General features: G+C 39.2%; 1 protein-coding gene across 16 annotated transcripts in view; it reads left to right on the top strand.

The window, feature by feature from the left end:
• Nucleotides 1–22,277, top strand: part of SUPT3H (SPT3 homolog, SAGA and STAGA complex component) — a 474,120-nt gene extending 451,843 nt beyond the window's left edge. For all 16 annotated transcript variants that reach the window (XM_084624565.1, XM_084624561.1, XM_084624553.1 and 13 more), the window contains one exon: nucleotides 20,511–22,277. In XM_084624565.1, the coding sequence (XP_084480691.1) occupies nucleotides 20,511–20,552 (42 nt within the window). In that variant the 3' untranslated portion in view covers nucleotides 20,553–22,277. The remainder of the gene's footprint in view (nucleotides 1–20,510) is intronic.
• Nucleotides 22,278–22,653: the final 376 nt, after the last annotated feature.

Below are 22,653 nucleotides of genomic sequence, written 5' to 3'. Positions count from 1 at the left end.
TTGCATATTTACACCCTGATGAGCTTTGGTTAAGATAGAGTAAAGGGATCGTCCCATTTCTTCATACTAAGATTTTTATATTCCCTACTAAAATATTTTTCTTTGGCTTTATGATGTAGTGAACCAAAAGACTTTTTCCTTATAACAACAAGAGGTTCATATAGCAGTATAAGTAATAGATCTCCCATAAGTTATTGCAGACTTTATAAGAGGTTACATACTTAACTGTTAAATGAACTAGATAATCGCTTTAGCCTTAAATTAGCACAGTATGTTGTTAGGGAAAGCAATGCTGTACACCTAATTATCTTAGTGAAGGGTTTGTCATGTTTGTATGCCTCACATTTACATTCATGCCACACTACATTTAATTTATAAAGAGGTAGTTTAATTTACAATTTCTTGTGCTGCTTCCTGTCCCTCATTAGCTGAATCAAGGCTGAAATGTTCTGCAGTGAATGTGCATGGCTACCACCATCCTCAGCTCCAAACTACAGTGAAACTGAAATGATACAGGACAAGAGGGCAAATGTTGAGAACGGGAAAAATAGCAAAACAGAACAGCATGAAATGTCAAACCACATTTTTAGGGCGCTTTTTACTATATTTCCATAAATGCATGAGGGAATTAAGTTGCAAATACTTGAAACTGTTTACTTTCATTTTTGGCTTGATTTTCTAGCATTGAAAAAACCATGTCTAATGATCTTGAGCATTCTTAAAGAAAAAAATTATATTTTACATAATGGTTTGCATGTGTGAGTTCCCTCTGGCAGAAGCACTATAATTAGCCTGTCGTCTCTCAGAGAAGAGACTATCTGTCTTAAAAATGCAATAGCGAGTTTTGGCTGCTCGGGTTGAGAGCAGAACATTATGATTTTGTTAAAAGATAAACATTGTCCCTTTTCACTTATTCATCTTTCTCCTCTTCCTGCTTCTTTGGCTCAGAGCTAGGCTGGAGAAGTAAAGGACAGCTGAGCACAAACAGTTTTCTTCCTTCCTCATGCAGCAAACCATAGCGAAAGATCTTGGCTCCTTGACATCAATAACTTTGCCTCAACCCAACTTGGAACTGTTTGGGCAGCCTTTCAAAAAAAAAAAAAAAAAAAAGGTACAATAAAAGGGGACCGAACTTCCTGTTTTAAGTCATAAAGTAGCAGATTCAGCTAAGTCCCGCTTTCCTTAGGGATTGTCCATATTCTGCCCTGGAGAGTCAGGGATGTGGAATATTACTTCCTTGCACAACTTTATTGTAGCTATTAAAAGACAATCAAGTAGAATAGGGAGGTGGCAGGCAGTGATGTGTGTTTCAGTCTTTTGCGGTCTTGTTACTAAAGGAGAGTAATTTTGGTAGAAATGCTCTGCTGCTTTTGGGCAGCCATGTGTGTCCCTGATCGGGGGAGGGGAAGAAAACTTAAACCACCACAGAGCCAGAAAAAAATAACTGGTTTGAGCTGGCACAGCTGCGCTGGGGTGTGTTAACTCTTGGTATTATTATGACTGAGGTTTGATTCCCAGCATTGACAATGAAATATGGAACCAATGATCACAATTGGTATCTTTCCAGGCCTAAATGACTATACCAGCAGGGATAGTAAGAAGGTGAGGCCTTCACTGGGGCAAAGAGTACAATTAAATTCAATTTTGAATATTGGCATATGTGCACCAGCCCATGAGGGCATATGGAAAAATGTTGGCGAAAGGCTAACTGCAATTGTAAGGATCTTAATCCGTCGCCAGTGGTCATGGACTATAGAACTTAAGGAAAGTGGTTGGTAGCTACTGTGACTTGTGCAGTTAAAATATATCACCTTAGTCTTATATTTTTCCATGTAGGCACCTACTGTTACTTTATCACCCTGCATGTTTACCTTCCTTTACATGTCACATCTTTTGTCCAGAATCCAGTAGGATTATTTTCTCTCTCCCTCCCCCTTTCCTAATGTTTCTTTTGCTAAAAAGGTAGAGACTTCCTCAATTATGGGTTCTGTAGTAAAGTTATAATTCTGTTTATTTTAATTCTGTATTTCAAGTGAGTGACGGTACAACATTAAATTAAAAAAGGAGAGCGGAGAAATATGGTAAAAATGAGTTCTCTGGGCACCCATCTCTGCTACTATAGGGCTGTGAACACCTAGAACAGAAAGCTAGCACCTGCAGAATAGTTCTAGCAGCAACACTTGAGTGATATTTTAAAGGCCAACTGCCTTCAGATAGTCATGGGAGATCTTCAAAATTGCAGAGTTTCCATTTCATTTGGAATTTAGCTCCCACTTAGTCGTGTCAGGAACCCAGTGACAGCAAGTAAATTTGGCAAAAGGTTCATTCATATATCAGTTGATTTTCCCATGGGTCCAAAACCCAAAATAGGATTAAATGTATCTTGTTCAAGTTTCATTTCCAAGCTTGCTCCTAGTCTAGTAATGGGCAACCCCAAAAGGTTCATCAGTTTGATCTGGATAAGCTCGCTATCACTGGAGCTTACCTGAAACTTTTGGATCTGCAGAATTGAACTGTGTATCCTTTGAGAACAAATTTTGGTATTTGTGATGGGATTTGCTTCTGACAGGGCAAAAATCCCCTGAGAATAGCCTTTCTCATAATATTTCAGCACTTTCACTCTTGCTCCCAGGCAGACCCACACAAAAATGAAAATTAATTGAAAAAAGTAACCACACCTTTTCCAAGTTCAGAAGAGTTTGGGTCAGAGGTGGGAGATTTACAAAATTTGGTAAGATTTGGGGGTCTTCCTTTTTCAAGTGAAAGTTCAAGAAGGGGGGACCAATAGTGCAACAAACGGAAATGCTAAAGGAGGTGTTGATCTGATAGGATTAGAAAGAAGCTGAGGAGTTGGGTGGACATACTTGTAGGGGCAATTTTTCTCTCCTTTTGTGAATGATTTTTGATGGGCTTTTTTGTTGCACTCTAAATGGAAGGGAGAGTTGGGAGGAATATTCTAGCACAAAAACACTCATGTGAGAGGCTGAACAGAATTTTACTGCAATAAAATTGAAACAGTTGAATGAATGGTAGCTTCTCCCATGGCAGGCCTCTCCTTTTGTTACAGAGCTCTTATGAACCTTTTTTACCCTGAAAACTCTATGGACTGAGCTGCTCTGATTGTCCAATAGTTTGCCCTATAAAGGGGGAAAGTACCCTGTCTGAAGGGCCCATTAATCTGCTTACATCTTCAGTCCCTTTCTTCTTACTTCCCTCAGTGTTAAATCCCACTGTGAATTCTCCTTCAGCTTTTGTGCTCACACCCACTCTTCTGCTTCCTAGAGTGGTGCAGCTGATCTGCTAGAGATGGGAGCCACAATGAACAGCTCCATTCAGTGGTCCAATTTGGAATTATACCTCCCATTTTAACTTCTGTGAATGAAACACTCCATTTACCATTGTTTTAAGGAAACTTCAAGGATATGACTATCACTGAATGCTGTATAAATTAACACCGATTCTGAAGATATGGCTTCATTCTTCCTCAGCTTCTACAACATATTGAAAAGGCATTGGCAGGAAACCAGTAATGAAACTGACCCATTATCCTGTTTGTTTTGGGGGGATATTTTTAATCAAATTTTCAACAACAACAAAATTCCTTGGAAATTGGGAAAACTTCATGCAGCTCTAATCTTGATAGTAAATGTGTGGAACATACATGAGAACTGGAAAGATAAAGGTTGCTTGCTAAAGATGGCCGCCATGTGAAAAATATATGTATTTTTTACCACAGCTCAAAGCATACTTAAATGATAGTATGTTCTTAACCTAAAATACCTAATGTTCATGCACCCAGGAAGGAATGCTTACTATGAAAGACTATTCAACTTGCAATTTTTAGAACATCTCCATGTTGTAAATGCATTCCGTCAGTGTTTGAATTTGAAGCCATGGTCCTCCCCCCATTTTCACAAGTAAATCAAAAGTAGCTCCATATCAGTTATGGGGTTACCCAGGTGTAAAACAAGAGTGAGTGAAGCCTTCTAATTATACAAAATTTTATTTCCATGTATTTAGTTGGAGCATCTGGCTTAGACAGTTTTTGTGTAGACAGTGGGAAAACAAACAAACCAAAACAAAAAAATGCTACTTTTACTAAGGAACATTTGGATTTATACTGAACTGTCTGAACCTTTTAGAAAGCCATGAATTAATTGTACATTACTTTAACAAATATTTTGCACAAAGCTGGTTACTACGCATACTCCTTTCATCTAGAAGATGATCACTTAAAGTAGTTTACTAATTTAGGCTATTGTAGCAATAAATTGTATCTGAATATCTAATTATTTTTGCTTATTGTAAATAATACGTCTTTTACTGGATATTTTATTTCAATTATTGGTTGACTTTGCAACTGATCTCTCTCTCTCTCTGACCTATAAAATCTGATGTGCTTTAACTGAGGGTCCTGTTAAGGAAATCATTATGTGGCACTTTGAAAAAAAAAATGAATAGGTGGCATATGATAAGGAATATTGATATAATTTGTTTATAGCGAATGTTACTTGACAAACCTGTTCTGAGCAAGTTGCATGGTATCTGGGAAACAAATTCTCAGAGCTGTATTGGGTAATGGACAATGGAGGCTTTCTCATCTGTTTGCCTGTTCAAATCCAGCCTAAGTCAATAGAGACAGAAGAGTGGCCTATGAGGAATGAGTTGGTTATCTCAGTCTAATGCTTTGCTGCAAAATATCCACAACACAAAACCAACACCCCTTTTGGCACCCTGGTAGGTAGTTTCAGCAGAGAGGCCAAGGACTGAATCGGTAATGGAGACTGGAATACTTTCTCTTCCTTTCCCATTGAGACTGAGACACTTCACTGGGGCAGCATGGGGAAGTTTGTACTGATTGTTCTGTGGATAAAAAAAGGACTCAGTTCTTTGTCGGTCTGGCACCTCTTATGAGCACTAAATAAAATGGTGTGCGTGAGGAGCCACTTAAAACTGATTGCCCAGTGGGTGAAATTCACCCTGGGCAGACAGCCAGGAGAAGGGTTTGCACCACTTAAACCCTATTTGGAGGGGTGAATTTCACCCAGAGAGAATACCCTGGTATGTGACATCTTTGCCTTTTCAAAGAGCTCCATAAGAGTTAATTACACAGTGCTCATTGACTCATACCCATGAGGGCTGAAGACAAAGGAAAAGGGAAATGCTGCAGACAACCAAGTAACACTGATTCATGAAAAACAAATAGAAACTTGCTATAAAGAGCAGTTTGTGAATTAGTCTAGTTCCAGAGCAGGGAGAAGTCCCAATTTTTCACTGACTTCAGAAGCATTTACAAGGGCAATATTTTCAGGAATATGAACTGTTCTTGACCAGTTGCTGCAGTGGATTAGGCACAAACATGCTTTCCTTGGGCATCAGGTGTGTGTGTCTTTTTTTTCCCACTGTTTTTTCTCCTTAAGCAAAGGGCCCAATAAAAAAACTGCATTCTCCACTGACGTTTGGGTTCTAAGCCTGAACCTATGTATGGGGGGAGTGTGCAACTCCCTTGTCCTTTGGGGGGGCTCTCTGCTATGGAACCCCATCCCTGTAGCACAAGAAGGAGAAAACTAATGAGCCAACCTCAAGTGTTGCAGAGATCCCATCCTCAGAGCACAGGGAGAAGGAGAGGACTGGCTGCTTCTATGTGTCAGCAACCCTAGAAAAACTTGCACCCCAGCTACCAATACCCTCCCTGGCTGCTGGCTCTCCACGAGCAATGTGACCTGCTCCAGGTTGCAAAACTCACCAATTCCCCATCAGAAGTGCCCCTACTCCTCTGCTTCTAAACTGTGTCCAGTTCCCCCATGAGAAATATCTAGCTGCCCCCTCCAAAAATGTTCCTTTTATAATCATCCTGACCCTTTACTAGGTGGTTAAACTCTCCTCCATTCTCACTGCTGCTTTTTCTGCTGCCATAACCCTTCTGCTCCACATGATAAGCAATACGTCCAATTTTCCGCAGATCTAGCAATATGGGACTGCAATAGAACTAGAACTGCCTGCAGGAGAGGATAAAGCAGGTGTTGTCAAGGACAGTGCTACTCAAAGTGGTGGTCCGCGGACGGGTGTCGGTCCGCAAGCCATCGGCTGCCGGTCTGCGCGCACATTGGGAAAAAAAATTGCAGGTCCCCCACATCAGATAGCTTGAGAAGCACTGGTCTAGGATCCAGTCACAGTGTGGCCCCACTCTTGGGTGGTGCCAGTAAGATCCAGGAACTACAGGAAAGGAGACCTGGAAGAAGTGGCAAGAGAATGTGGGAGAAGCAGGAGAAAGTGATGACTCACTGAGACACAATACAGATTTCAGAGTAGCAGCCGTGCTAGTCTGTATTCGCAAAAAGAAAAGGAGTACATGTGGCACCTTAGAGACTAACAAATTTATTTGAGCATAAGCTTTCGTGAGCTACAGCTCACTCCCATATTCTTGGAGGCCGGCCGGTCTTTTCTGTTCTCGTGGGTACCACTCAGGTATGATTGCAGTCCACCTATTGTCTGTGAGCCATGCTGTGTGGCCTGCCCATCGTATCTTATTATGTCTGCTTTCCACGACAATATCTTTCACACCGCTGCGTTCTCTGATCATTTTATTTGGGATGCGATCCAGAAGGGAGATTCCCAACATAGCTCGTTCCATTGCCCTTTCAGCTACTGACAGCCGCTGCTCTTCTTTCTTCGTCAGTGCACGTTTCACTGCCGTACAACAAGGCTGGCAGCAGTGTTGAATTAAAGATATTTGTGCATGTGGTCACCCATTTTTCCTTTTCAGCTGAATAAGAAAAGAAAAATATCCTGAGGAAAGATGAGTTAGAGAAGATTTCAGTTAAGTTGAGTGTTTTACATATTCTAGAAAATCAGTCTAGGGGGTGCAAACAGATACGAAATGATAGACCGGTGAAAAAGTACAACAAGATATAGAAGAAAAAGGTGAAAAGAAAAGGGAAAGAAGGCAGAATAAAATTCAAAGGAGATACTGTTTCAGAATTTCAAAGCCGACTTCGGGAATTTAACCACACAGTTCCCATTTGAGAGTAGCATGGCTCAAACCTCTAGTCTGCTATAAGAATCTCCAGCATAGTTTTAAATTTTATAGAAATGGTGCCAATTATTACATGGTAAAGTTTATACATTACTAAATATGTATGGCTTTAGAATTATTGCCTAGCCTGGAGGACACTAAGAGTACAATATTGCCTCAGGCTACAAATAGTTTCTCAGATTCTGCAGTATTGACTGAAGCAGAAGGCTTACGTCAATAAACTATTTTTACTTGAAGTATTTTTGGTGTTGATTAATTTTCTTTCCTCTGAGCCAAGACAATTGTATATTTTTGTGTAGTTATGGACATACAGACCCAAAATGGATATGCTATAGGCAGAATTTTCAAAAGCATTCAGCATCCACATTCAGGGCCAGATTTTCAGAAGAGCTCAGCTCCCATTTAGGCTCTAAAATAAGTGGTCGGATTTGCAGAAGAGTGCAGCACATTGGGTGCACTTTGGACACTGTGCTCTTGAAAATCTGGCCACGTGTATTACAAATGGGAGCTTTGGGTGCTGAGCAAATTTTGAAAATCTGGTTCTTATTTTGGTGCCTAAGTGGGAGCTGAGCTCTTTTGAAAATCTTGCCCCAGTTGTCGATATTGAGCACTTGAAAATAAAACTCTGTGCTCTTTTGAAGTTCTGGCTCTGTATCAAAGTATATTTTAATTGTATATGCAATATGCATTGGCCCTGATGACATGAAGTCTGGGTGTAACCATGGACTGCTCCCTACCGCAAAATATATGTGTTATGGAGGACCTCAGGTAGGCTTTCACATCTGACTTAGCACTATTTTGCTGGTAAAATAGGACTAGCCTTATTGAATTCCCTTAGGTCCTCCTCACTGCAGACTCAGTAATTCATAGATTCTGCTCCATATCCATGAGGATTTTTTGTAGGGCTCTTGTTGAACACCAGCTGCGATTTTCAACATTCAAACCTTGACGTGATCTCCTGCAACAGTTAACCCATCTTCAGAGTAAGATGATTTTGACATTTTAGCCTCAGAAGGTCACGTTGGCCTCTCTTGACCCATCACCTGAATAGGTATGCAGTACATGAGCAAAATAGGAGGTTGAAAATGTCAGAATTGTCACAATACACAGACTGCACTAGTGCATTTTCCTACCTTTGGCAATGAAAATGTACTTGTTCCTCCACACTACATGGTAATGGAGGCTGCTGCTGAATGTCACTTACAGCAGTGTTGTCTGTGGATGTGTTCTACGAGGTGAGAACACTGATGAGTGGGGGTCTGTGACTTTCCACGTTCCATATGGAAAACATCTGTAGCTGGCAGTGTATCTCCCTGAAAAGCAATGTTCTGCTGTTTTAGCATTATGTAGGTCCAGTGTATCAACCTGACTTTGCAGAGATGTTGATTATCACCAGACTCCAGATCCAGGTCGTTTGCAGAAATGCCAAAATAATCTTTTCAGCAAGACAGACGCTAACGTTTTATACTGCATTATGCAAAATGAATATAACAGCAAGTGGAAAAGTATATGGTAGTTAAAATGTTTCCAAAAATAAAACAAAAGAAACAATGTCTTACCCTTTATTGTGGCCCCTTAACTCCAGTCCTTGGAGAAGCTTGCTGATTGATGCCAGTGATGCAACCTGAAAATTAATGTCAATTACCCAAAACAAATGCATATAAGTAATGTTAAGGGTCTGATTTAAACCCACAAAAGCCAGGAAATCCAGAGCTACTGTAGGGCTGAAAGCCTGGACTTGACACTCCAGTCTTACCACAAGCCATTGTGCAGTGAAAAAAAGCAAGGGAAAAGGGAACTGCACCATCACAGGGAATAATGCAGTTTAAGCACCACACCCTTTCTTTGCCCCAAGCCTGGATCCACAAGGTCCCTGTATGCTTTACTGTGAAAGTAGAACATTCAATGTGGCTCAAGAAATAGCTCTCCCCCCCTTTTTTTTAATTAAATAAACCTTACCTTTTGGGATTCAACTTAATTAAGTGTTCTTTATTGAGACCAAAATAAGTGATCATACTTACAATATTTGCTTACTGTTTTTGCTTACCCAAAAATCTGAAATGAAGTAATTGCTGTCAGTGTAATTAGTGTATGTGAAAGATACTTGCTGCAATAATCCCACATCCTAATGAGATCAACTTTGCACTCATGATAAATGAGCACACAAAGTAATCGGGCTGTTCTGGTGTCAGCATGCACACAAATCAAAATGTTCTTACATCAAAGAAGTACTTATTTTAAAAAAAATCTTTCCTACAGGATTTAAATATTTGTCAATATATGATTTTTAAAAATGAGTTGTGATATCACTACAAGCCCTTGATGGAGTTATGAGCGGGTAATCCATCTCTCCTCATTCATAAGCCTATATTTAAATGATTGAACAACGGCAGTCAGCCAGGGGAATCTCACAGCCCAGCCAGTTTGTTGCTAGACAAATACTAGTTGTAGATTTAAACGTATGGATTTTTGCTGTACTACTGTATACAAAGGAAATATAAAATGGCTAGTTTTCTTTAAGAGCATAATTTTGCCATGATGGATCAAACTACTGGGTCCATATAGTCCATTACCTTGTCCCTGAATTGACCAGTCCCAGACACTTCAAAAGAAGGTGCAGTAAAGTGATGACTAACATAGCAAATACTGTAAATAGGAGAGGGATGTTGAAGTGAATGGTGGATAATTAGCTCAGCAGAACAACTGAGATATTTTACAAAAATGATGGACAAATTAGAAATGGTAGAAAGACAGGTAGACACTTGGAAAGTTTATGGATTACTTCAACCAGACATCAGAGGGACTTGGATGGCGTTTCCCCCACATCTTCTCAGGCAACTTCACCAGTTTATGAATGGGGATGGTCCCTCATGAAGATAGAAGGAGCCTAGCCTTCCTCACATGAGAGCCCATCACCCTTCCTCCCTTTCATCCATGAGTGACTGACTGTCCTGGATTCTGAGAGGTGTAGTTATACCTAAGAAGTCCTCGGAGTCTTTTTTTTTTTTTTTTTAAAGTCTTCCTCTTTGGATTGGGCACAACAAAGATTCTTTTGTATCTCTGTGTGGTTCTGTTGATGCTGCCTTGTGTAGCAAAGCCATCACACTTGCCCTTTGGGGATGGCTTGCAAACCGAGGGATAGTTGCAGGGGGCAGTCACTGTACCTCAGGGAGCATGGAGACTATAGCTGTGATCCACATCATGAGAGGTGGAAATGGGAAAATACTCCTTTTGCCCTCCCTGACTTGCACAACTGGAAAAGAGCAATCCAAAATCTGGTCCTTAACAAAATAGATGCAGGTGTTTCTTGAGCGTATCTTGGTACTAAGATCTTAATTGTATACTGGTAGGAGATGGTGAAAAGCATGGGACATTGTCACAAAGGCCCAGTCAGTGGATCAGTCAGTGTTTGTGGACAAGCTGATCATTTTTATTATTGAGGTGGTCTTCTCTTTCCATACATTTTACAGTATGCTAATTTATCTATGTTTTAGGCTTTTTTTATCCCATGATCCAGTGCTTAGTTTGAACAACTATATACTTTTCATTACTTTGACATGTAATACTCTCTAGTCTGGTGTGTCAACAGAAAAGATACTTGAGCAAGGCTCAATTAATTTGGGTGGTTGTTTAAGGGAGAGAGAGTTTGTTATGGTTGTCAACGATCGGAAGCAAAGCTTGCAGAATAGATGAGCTGATGTCCCACTAGTGTTTAATTGTCAGCCTTCACCTTTTTAATTGGTATATTGTGTTGTATACACATAGGTAAAGTGCTGTGCATATAGCACATAAAAAGTAACCCTCAGCACTTAATCAGAAGTGCCCAGTATAATTGAAGATCAAATAATTCTAGTAGCGGCAGCCAGTACGTCCCTCGGCCCGCACCACTTTCAGCAGCTTCCATTTGCGTGGATCAGTGAACCATGGCCACTGGGAGCCGCGATTGGCCGAACATGTGGACGCGGCAGGTAAACAAACCGGCCTGGCCGCCACTGGCTTTCCCTGCACAAGTGGCAGAACAAGTTGGGGAACCACTGGTGTAGAATAAGCCTGATTAGAGTTTAATTTAGAAATGGGCCTTAGCTGTAAAGGCTGCAGATATTTGGATGTGGTGTTCCAGTTCTGGCCTATTACAAAGCAGCGACAACGAAAATTCAGAACCGGATCCAAACTCTCCCAAAGTTCAGGCAGAGTCGGGTGTCATGTTTAAGTTTCAGTCCATCTCAAATTAAATTGTTAGAAATGTCACAAAGTAATGTATACTTCTGGTAAAAGATTAGTATTACAGGATAAATTACATCAGTGCTTAGTCCACAGCAATCGGTGGTATAGAAATACTTATGAAAGATAGATTTGGTTCCATTTTAGAAACTAATCCTGAAATCTTACTCAGGACCAAAATACCACAGTCTTTAGACTGGTAAAATTCCTTCCTGTTAATGTCAAAGGGAGTTTTTTTCTGAGTAAGGATTGCAGAATGTATGTTCCTCTGTTTTTAATCAGTCTAACTGCAGTCTATGCAAGTTTTGCCTGAGAGGGGTGAATAAAACCTGAGTAAAGGTGTTTAGGATTTGGCTCTTAATTCTTCTCCTCAGGGCAGAATTCATTCTGTATGATTTTTTTAATCTATTAAAATGTTGGTTGGCTTCCATTGGAGTTCAAATCCTAATATTACCAAATAATTATGTGTCAATGATTAAATGTAAAAACAGGCATGTAGTCTCCAAATGCACATTTCAGTCTGGGTGGCTGAAATAGCTCATAACATTCAATGCATGAAAATTGGGTGGAATTGAATAAATTAGTGGAATCACAAAAGGAAACCACTATAGGAAATAGTTTTACACGTGTAATCATTGAAATACTCTAGTGAATGTGTCAATCTGTACTAAATAAATATATTTGTTTATAGACATGCTCTGTATTAGCTTCCACTCTTTCACAGCACTTTGCCAAATAAAATCCCACTCGAAGTAGGATGTTCGCACCCGAGTAGGAGTTTCTTGGATAAATATTTTTTCTATATTTGAGACCAAAACCACTTCTACAAATTTCTGACTTTGATTGAAATAGTATATTTCTTTTGCTTTTTTTCTTCCCATCTCCTCCACTGGCAACCACTGATGCATTACCTTAACTCCTCTTACCTCCCACTGCTATGGTGAACAAGAACCCCACTGGAAACAGAGTGCATCAGTCAGTAATGAGTGCTGACCAGTAATAGAACTGGCCGCACCCAAATGCTTCTACCAGCAACGGCCTTGGAGCCTGAGAAAATTTCTCTGTTTGCAGAACAACTTTCTGCACTCTGCTATTGGACAGGGTCTTATTTTCCCAGCTGAAATGATTCATCGCATAAAAGAAAGAATACAAAATTACATATATTGAATTCACCATTCATAGAATACATTTCGGGGGAGGGGAGGGAGGAAGAAATATGGTGCAAGATGTCTGTGGATATTGTGTTTCAGTTTAACATTTAAAAAGGTGTTAATCAAATCCCAAGAAATGATTGAGTAAAGGTAAAGGCCTTTTATAAGCTATTGTTTTTCCTAAACCAGTTAATTTCTTTTCAAACAAAGTTCCATTCCTCTAATGCTGATTTCAACATCTGCCTCTGTAAATGTAATATTTTAGACTTAAGAACTGGTGGGAAGAAATAATCTAATAAAAATAATAATTATATAGGATGCTGTATTTTCAGTGCTGTGCAAACATTAGCTCTGTAATCAATCAGTCCTCAGAACTGGGGTTGGTGAATGGTAGTATTTCCCATTTCAAAGACGGGGGGAATAGAAACAAAGAAGAGTTAAGTGGTTTGTCTGAGGCCACACAACAAGTAAGTGTCAGAGCTGGGATTGGAGCCCAGGAGTTCCTGGCTTGTACTCCTGTGTTCAAGTCACGGGACCACACTGTCTCGCTACCAAGAAAATTGTTTTCAGTACGCAAGCAGGGATTGTGAGGCATAAAGACATCTAGAGAAACTAAACTATTTTCTGTGCTGGCCAAAGTAACAGCCTGAGCCCCTTCAGCAACTAAAATGAAACCTTGAAAGGCCAAAAGTATCTGTCCTTGAAGAGGAGTCCAGTCAGGCCATTTCATGTAGAATTAATCTGTGTCGCAAGTCCAAGGAGGTCCAAAAGTTTGCGGTACATTTTCACATGGGAGTTCTGTGACTAAATCTCTACACAGTGCTCTGAGTTATAAACGGTAGTTTTCAGACTCCAACCATACATTAAAGTTCTCCTCCCCAGGTGTCTCAAGACTTTAACCTTGTTCTTAGATCTAATAAACTTCCCACACATATGTTATGGTTGCAGTACAGTTAAATCCAACAAATTGAGAAATATCAAAAGAGGACCCTTCAGCATATCACTCTTTATCAACCCAGTTTGATATAAATAGGTAAAATTGTTAAGGGGCAAAATTCCGCCCCACACCCTTATGGATACAGAGTGTCCCTACTGCAGTTCTAACGTGTTGGATAGGCCAAGCTCTTGATAGCCCACTCAGGGGTGCATATCACTTTCATACCAGAGCCTGGGAGTGGACAACAGAGGATGGATCCCTCGATGATTGCCTATTCTGTTCATTCCCTCTGAAGCATGTGGCACAGGCCACTGTCAGAAGACCGGATACTGGGTTAGATGGACCATTGGTCTGACCCAGTATGGCCATTTCTTATGTTCTTATACAGTGGGGTGAAGCTCCATGTGGGGATCCTTGTGTGCTATTGTGGACAGAGATTTTGAGGCAGTGGGTGGGCCCGTTGGATCTGCTGCTGTACTGGTTTGGGTAGAGAAGTGGTGGTAAAGCAACTCACCAGCCACTCTGAATCCTGGGGGATTCCTAATACCTCACCCCTGAAGAAGACTATGCTGGGGAAAGTTTTTGGGCTACATGAAATAAGAGTCAGAGCAGGATTTTTTTTTTTCTTTTCAGTATACTAAGCAATGTCTCATTTTCTTTAACAATGCAAAAGAATTTCTCTTTCTCAGACAAATAAGTCTATTAAAGTTGGTGGCAATGATGGAAAGGACTTTGGAAAAGTAGGTCTGTTTTGCAATTTACTATGCTGCCAAATTTTGCTTTATAGTTCAATTTTTTCCTTCACTCTCCATTGTTTACAGTACCCTCTGAGAAACTTAAAATGATGTTTCTCTCCCTACCAGTCTTGTTCTTTTTCTTTTTGCGAACATTGATCCCCTACTCCCACACCCCAGTTTTTACTACAGCAGAAACCCATCATGCCTTTCCTTTAATTTCCTTCATTATGGGGATATCAGCACAGCCCTGAAAACAGCATTTGATTGTTACCTGCTGTGTTCCTAGCTGGTAAAATTAGCTGAATGACAGTACACAAGCCAAAGTCAACTGTTTTGCCTGTGCAACATCAATGGGTAACTGAGACCAGAATTTGGTCCTTGTTTTTCATAGGTCCTATATATGAACAGAGACTGTTATTGGGGATTTTTTGTTATTCTCAGCAGCAGCCTTTGTGTAAACAAGTAGCCCTGGTGTAAATAAGAATCTGGCCAAACCCTTTATTTTCTGCCACACGATTGTTTGTCTCTACTTTAAAAATAAAATAAAATGCTTTTTATAATTGTTGTTCTCAGCAACAGAAAACAAGGTTTTTTTTAAGTTACTTTGAATTTGGAGTGTAGGCTGTTTTCTTTAACAGACTTGGGTAGGGTACACATGCATCTAGATACAGCAGCCCTGTTCTGTGTGATTATTAAAAAGTTGATACCATTGGCAGTAGACAGTAAGCGGAATCCTAGAACTGACTTCAGTGAAAAGCTTTTTGTTACAGATTGTTGAAGGGTGGTTTTTCGAGGCTGCACTTTTATCAGTGTTTGCTTGTGGTTGTCTTACTAAAATGTGCTGGTGTTTTCGGTCCAACTCCTAGCGGGCAAATGTCCACATCACAGAAACCACTGTTGTGACGCTTATTAGCAGTCTCAACAGTCAAGGAAAAAATAGGCACAAATCATGAAGTTTTTGCCTACCCCTAGATGTGACTAGGACTAGGTTGAAGCATATATGTGGGTCACTTCTGATGAGCTCACTATTTTGTGGATCGATACTACACTTTCCAGCACTGTCGATCCAATGCTAACATAAATTAAATCAGTAAGGATGCATGAATGCAGCAGAGAGCAGAATTTGGATGGCTCAGCATTGCCACACATGGATACATATGTGGTATTTATTGTTCATTTTTTGTATAATGCCAACAGTATATACTAGGCACTTATATAAATAATACACACACATACTTGGAATAATAATAAACATCTGTGCTTTGACTGCTGATTTAACATGGGGTAGTTGAAGTAGAGCTTTAATTGCTATTGTCCTATATTAAAGAGGAATACAGTATTATACTTTTGTATCTATATGTATTGTTCGTAAGGATAGTTCATATCCACATAGGTTAAGTTGGACCTAAACAGAAGCAGCTAATTCTAAATGGCACATGGATTTTCTTTTCTCTACAATGCTGTTTATACTTAGCCCCTTAAGTTAATTTTTATTATAATCTCTAAATAACCTGACACTTCTTTGTATGTGGTTTGATGAAGCAGGCTGGAGAAATTAGAAGAGTAACCTTTTAATCACTGGTTTTTTTAATGTAGACATTTCTATGTTCAAAGAGTTATGAATCTGTCCAAAATGACTTGTTTGATATTTGGGGACTTATGAAGTTTCAAAGTTAGCATTCCACAAATAAAATGGAAAGAAGAAATGGGGGGAAAGAGCATATTTAAAATTAGGGTATCTTTGTGTTTTATGGGTTCCAGGTTATTTGGAATGGAATGAAAGTTAATGATACATCCTTTTTTCCATCCTGCCAGCCAGTATCTGATCCAAGAATGTCTCTTACTTAGAGGACAGGGCTCCCTCCACTGTTCTCAAATAGAGGCGTCCACTGTCTAGCTATAATCCTCCCTGTTTTTCACAGTAAAACTGCAGCAGGAGAAATATTTAATGAAAAAGTTTTCCACACAAATCCCATATCAGAGACAAATTAACCTCATGTGGCTTAATTTACATGTATGCAAATATCAGAGGTTAGAGCAAAATTATTAAAAGGACGAAAGGCCCATGGTATGTCACAAACAAGATATGGAGCCTATTTGTATTTATGCTTGCTAATGAAGTTCAGCCCAGGCTTTCGCTTTGATTTTGGTGTCTGTCTGCCATTCGCTTTATGCTTTGTAATCAAATCAGTTGCCCCCACACATACACAAGGACAACAAGAAAGCAAGCCTTCTAGTTTTGAAAAAGCTATTGCCCAACTTGGATAGAAAGGGCCCTTAATTCAGAGATATACAATTTTTCAGTGACACAATGCACCAGGTTCTCTGCAGGTATAAATTGGTGCATCTCCACTGAAGTGAATGGAACTGCAGCGTTACACCAGTCGAGAATTTGGTCCAGTATACTTTAGCACTTGGGATGTACACTGGGGGTGTGCTACTCATAAATGTTTCAGTTTTTACCCAGTGAAAGATTTAACCCAAGCCAACCAATTCAAAAATCATGGCACATCTGTTTCTTTCTCAGCCCAGTATGTCTCTCTCGCATCATGTTACAGCAGTGAAATAATTCATGCAATAATAGAAGTTAACTAGAGCTGGGTCTGTCCAGCAGTGTTAGGATTCTGATCTGAAGTTCTTACAAAGTCAGGAGTATTCAAATTCTTGGGTTTGGTTCAGGCTCTCCTCTGTGACTCACTGCTTCAGTATGTCTGTGTTGAAAAACCCAGTGATGCCCATTCAATAAAGTGACATTGCGATGGCCGTTGGATGTACGGTAAGTTGTGTTCCATTCTGAATGACCCTGGGCCCTTATTATGGGATGGGAGTGGTGTTCTTCCCTTTATTTCTTTGCACATCTCTCGCTAATGTGAATAAGAAAAACATGCGTAGGGCAAAAAGACTAGAGGCCCTTTTTGTAGCATTCAAGAAGTCATTTGGTGAATACCTGTTTCTCGGGCTTGGTTTCTAAATCTGCATCAGAATTGTGTGCAGCTTCCATTTTCTAGCTAGACAAACAGTTCTGCCCCCTCTCATCCAAACAAAGGGAAAGGAATGGAGTTGCTGCACATGACTGAGAGAGAGCACAACAGTGATCTTTTCTTTCTCCTCCTGACAACACACAAAGTTAACGCCAGTGATTTCATACTGTTTATAAAAACTCAATTTGCTAGATGACTTACATTTATGGAGTAACAGTAGGAGTTCTAGAGAAGGACATTTTTGTTATCAACAAGTATAAATCTGCTTAAATAAGTTAAGGGTTGTAACTGTTCCTGATAGATTGATGATGTGACTCTTTTAAAAGAAAGAAAGATACACATAGGGAGGATACATGAGGTTATAGTGTGGTATAAAGGTTTCATTGGCATGAGTTTGGGTTTGCCATGTTACTTAGAAGTAGGAAGCCAGGGACTGGCTCTACAAGTCATCTCAAACAAGTGAAGAAAAAGATCTTCGTTTACACCAAGACCGCTGTATGCTGCCAGAGTGATATAAGGTAGCCTTGGTGTACATAAGAATCTGGCCAAACCCTTTATTTTATGCCACACCATAGTTGGTCTCCTGTTTTAAAAAAAAGAAAATGTTTTTAGAATTGTAATAAAGAATTGGAAAACACCTGTTGACATTGTTTTTCATCTATCTTGGCCTGGAGAGCCATGGCTTTCAATACTGTGAATCCAACTGTCATAGACCTTAGAGATTAAAATGTATTAGTCAGAATATTTCATACCTGTAAAATAGCTTTCCTATGCATAACAGTGTTTAGATCTGATGATATATCAGAACTAGGTAGAAGTGCTCTTTTCCTCTGGAACCTGGTGATTCAAGCTCCCTGCTGCTATAAAGGACCCATTCCGAAAACATTCCCTTTAGAATGAGGTTGAGGTACAGCCCATGTTTAGGTAAATTACTGTGAGACCACTGCAGATGAGTGTCACTCCTTTATAAATAAGTTATTCAATAAAATGTGCATAGATGAAAATCACTTTGGCAGGCACTGGAAGAGAGAAGTGTTTTGTTTTCACTCTCTCTGAACTCCAGAACAGCTGAAGGAATTTTGTTCAGACTTTCCGAAAAACTTCAGCTTCAGGCAGAGATTAAAGAATGGAAAATTTCAGCCTAAGGAGGCATGAGTGAAAACGGAGTTAAGTAGGAAACTTATTTGCAGCTCTAGCTCTAGCAGACACTAACTATAATATATTGCTAACTATAATCTAGTGGAGTGTCCTGCTTTGTGAAGATGATGTCCTCCCTGCTCTGAAACTTGCTTCTAAAATGACCTCTTCAGGGGTATAGGGAACCATATAACGTTGCCGATGTTGGAAAACTTTAAGCTTGATTATTTCCCAGGTGATCAAAGCCAAGCCTGAGTCTGCCTTTCAGCCAAAAATCCTTTCCCCAACAGGACAGAATATAACCATGTATCTTTAATGTGAATCCAACATTAGTCTCAGGTTCATTTATGTCAATGTAAACTCCACAGTAGCCCTAAATATTATATTTACGTGTTAAAGGTTGTCACTGTGGTTATAAACTCTGTAAAATACTGAGATGGAGGAGCTAAAGCGTTATTTTTGCATGGACTTCAAAATGCCAGCCATAATGGTTTGGGCAAGCCGTAGATCCAAACTCCCTGGGAGTTTATGCTTGTGGTTGTGGGAATATATTGTATCCTTTTATTAAAGTTATTGTCTGGCCTATTTTTGTATAGTTCATGTTTGGGTAGTGGGTTTTTGATAGTCTTTTGTTTTGTGGTGGTATTGTCTTGTCAGATGCCTGGCTGTGTATCCTCTTGACTAATGTTCTTCTCTTTTATTTTAATACTGTTCAATCTATATATTGTAGTACGACTTGTATGATAGAGGGTGCTATGGTAAATAGCTGGTATGTTTTCTTTTTGCGTATTCAGTTGTCTGAAAACGTCTTTTTATAGAAATTGATTGGTGTTTTTAAGTCTGTTCACTTAAAATTCAATATACATATAATTTACATCAAAAAGTTACTTGAGACTAACCCCTGTGCTCATTTAACACCATTATTCAATATCCAGTTCCAAAGAGGGAAAATTGATTACGCTCATATTAGTTAGGAAATAAATTCAGAGTTTATATATAAACACCCAGAGAAACACAAAGGTGGTAATGGATAGGTACAACTAAAGAGACATCTATTTACAATGATAGACCCCATATTTAGGTTTTGTGAACAGAGATTAGAATCTGTCCCAAGTTTTCCAAACTAAGAAAAATAAAAATGTTTCTACCATTTTTAAAAAACTTCAGTGGAGAAAAAAGTTCTGTATGGAGATAAATATATTCCTCAACAGTGTCTGCTCATACTCCTCACACACATTGGAGCGTTATGCTTGTTATGCATAATTATCCGCTATGTCATTTTAGCCTTTCTTGTGAGGCAGCTGATAATAACCATTGCCAGAGATCGGATGTTGCACTAGATGGGCTGATCATACATGACAGTTCCTATGTGGCTCTACATAAGAGGCAGAAAGTGAACCTGACTAAGAACTAGAGTATAAGCAGAGTGAAACAGACTAATCTGTTTTCATTTTTCAAGCTGAGTGACAAACAGAAAGTAAACCGACAGTATACGTGGGGAAAGTCATTTAAAATTCTTTCATTTGAATATGTTGTTAGTATCACAAAGAAATATTTTTCAACAATATGCATTTTAACTTGACAATATCCCCTTAAAACTGTGGTGTCCAGTTTTTGTGTAAAGGAGGCACAACTTCCTGCATTAATTCAGGAGGAGATGTTTAAAGTATATGGAGTATATATTAGTAAGATATAGCACTGTATCTTATTAAAATTCTCAACTACTGTTTAACCCTCCCATTTCTTTATCAGTGGAAAGACTTGACCCTAGGCTACACTTTATGGGAGATCAAAGTTTTCTGTACTGCACAGAACTCCTTTAAGTTTAATTTGGTTTTGGGAGGATATACTAGTGCCTGTTTATATAGCTTTTGGTCCAGACTATAAATTAAATCTGGAAAAGCTGTAATGAGTCAGTAATTTATAGACTATTAAGATTTTTAGGTTAGAAGTGATTCTTGAGCGATGTGAATAGAGAACACATGGTTATAAAGGACAAGCAGATTCAGCATAATAGTATATTTTTTGTCCCCACATATTTTGTAGGCAATTAACAAAATAATGTCATCTTTTTGCATATCTGTTGCTCTCTTGAAATAGAATCACTAACCACTTGTTAACCACACTGATTTTTTAATAGACAGAGTGGTTGCTCATTGCTTCCCGACCAGAAATGTTCAGATTAAGCACACTATTAGACTGCAGCCAGAATAGTCTACAAAACAGGAAGAAAGCCTTGCCTTGCTCTGCCTCCTTCCCTTGTTTGTGTTGATGTGATAATTCATTACAGATTTTCTCTTTCTTTGACAGAGTGCCTACTGCAGAAATGGGATGACTTTTCTAGCCTGCTAATATGGATGTGGCTGCACTGACAGGAAAGACAGTGTTATATTAAGGTGATTTTCTTTTCCCCTCCATGGAAGAAAAAAAATACAAGCTCTAATGTGTCTGTGTACCAGTGAGTGGGCTGGTTTGTTGTGACTATCTACTGGCTGACTCCGTCTCTTTTTCCAGCCCCCTCAATCGTTATTCTTGTTTACTAGCTGGAATGTTAAGCTAATTAATGGCAGGATGTTTGGGATACTGTGTAGGTGGACAAGAATGCAGATCACACAATTTTGAAATTTGCAATGGGCTTACTGCTGTCAGCCCCCATATCTAAAGTGCAGTGTCATTTTTTATTTTTGTCTGTATGTTTTAATAGATGTGTTGTTTTGTAAAGCAGGTTTGAGGCAAAAAGAGGCCAAGGATTTGGATGATTATTTATGCTTTCCTTGTTTTTTCAAAAGTAAAACTGCATTGTTTTGCATTTAATTCCTCTCAAATCAATTTCTTAAAAAATGCTAAAAGAATAATACCCTGTCTAGCCAAACAAGGGATTTTTCAGTGAGGATGATGCATAGGAGGGGAGATGAGCTAAGTTCAGATAAGAAGGCTTTTCAGATAGGAAAACTTCAGGTAAATGACTTCAGGTCTTCTTGTTTCAGTTAAATATTAATATTTTTAGAGTCCCAAGAAGCATCTATACTGAAATCTGTAAATTCTTAATATTGAAATCTTTTTTCTTATCCTCTTCTCTCCCCTGAAGTCAGTGGGAGTCTTTCTACTGACTTTATTTGATCATTGGATCTGGCCTTTTGGCCCCAGTTCACAAGGTACTTAAATGTGTGTAACTTCAAGCATATTGTTCTGTTGACTTCAATGGGACTACTCAAGTACTTAAAGGTACAGCCCTGCTTAAGTGCTCTGCTGTGTGGACCTGATCCTGTTGATGTTAATGGGAGAAAATCCAGGCCCTTATTTATTTTTAATTTCTGTTGCTCCGCTTTGTTTTTTTCTTTTTGTTTGTTTTGGGGTTTTGTTTTGTTTCTTCAAACTCTGGCTCTCCCTTTACCCCTTTTCCCTTCTCTGTGCTTCCAGTCTTTGATATCCTCACAAGCCCATTCATTTCTTCCCATGGAAAGTATACACATCTAGAAGTAACCAAGGTCATGCTTGAGGAGACCAAAAGGCTTAGGCCGAGATTCTGCGTCAGAATCTGCAGCTGTGCCCCTATGGCATCCCATTGGGACAGAAGTCAGTGCTAGTGTATCCCAAAGCAGAGTCAGGGCCTTAAAGACTAAAGTAAACCTTTAAGAAAGACAGAACGCTCAGGAGACCTAGGAGATCAACTGTCTGCATTACTTCTATATAGTGTAAGCAGTCTCCGCCTTTGTGCTCAGTATGTGAGGTTTACCTGCCACTCTTCTGATACAGTCTTATACTTTATAAATGGTTTCATTGGGCAGTACCTGGACCCACTCGTGAAAAAAAATTAAACTAAAAACATGTGTCTCTTCCTTGTGATCAAAAAATTGTGAAGCATTGTAAATGTAATCACAGTGCATCCAATATTCCTGCTATCCATAAACTGCCTCCTTTTTTACCTGCTGCATGCCAGTCCTTCTGGAATTAATCTGTATGTAAAGGACTAAAAATAATGTGTACAATACAGTATATTAAAAAAGAAAAAAGTTTTCTGATGTTCCATCTGTGCTTGTTGAAATGTATGATTAAACTTTTCTTTTTATCATCGTTCTTATTTTTCTTGGCGTCCCTAATCATGGAAAATTATATGCTTGCTGTAAACATCCAGACTTTTTAAAAGGACACCAGCATTTATTGTATTTGGTTTCGATCTTCAGGCATATAGACAGAAGAAACCATTTCAGGCGCTGGGTTCTGGAATCCAAATTCCTTCCTTAGCTGTCTCTCTCCCACATTTTACATTTTAAAATATGCGTAAGAAGGAAAAATACTGGCGCTTAGTTTTTACTGGTCTACGTAAAGTCCCAGAGAATGAAGACTCAACATACATTTCTCTCAGAAATATGACAGATCATGTTTTTGTTGGTCTGCTGTATGTTTGTCTATCTTGAACAGTTTGACAGGCAATTATTTATAAAATCTGGGT

Source organism: Lepidochelys olivacea (genome assembly GCF_965140295.1).
Source record: "Lepidochelys olivacea isolate rLepOli2 genome assembly, chromosome: 3".
Lineage (NCBI taxonomy): Eukaryota > Metazoa > Chordata > Testudines > Cheloniidae > Lepidochelys > Lepidochelys olivacea.
This window is presented reverse-complemented; position numbering and strand designations above follow the sequence as displayed.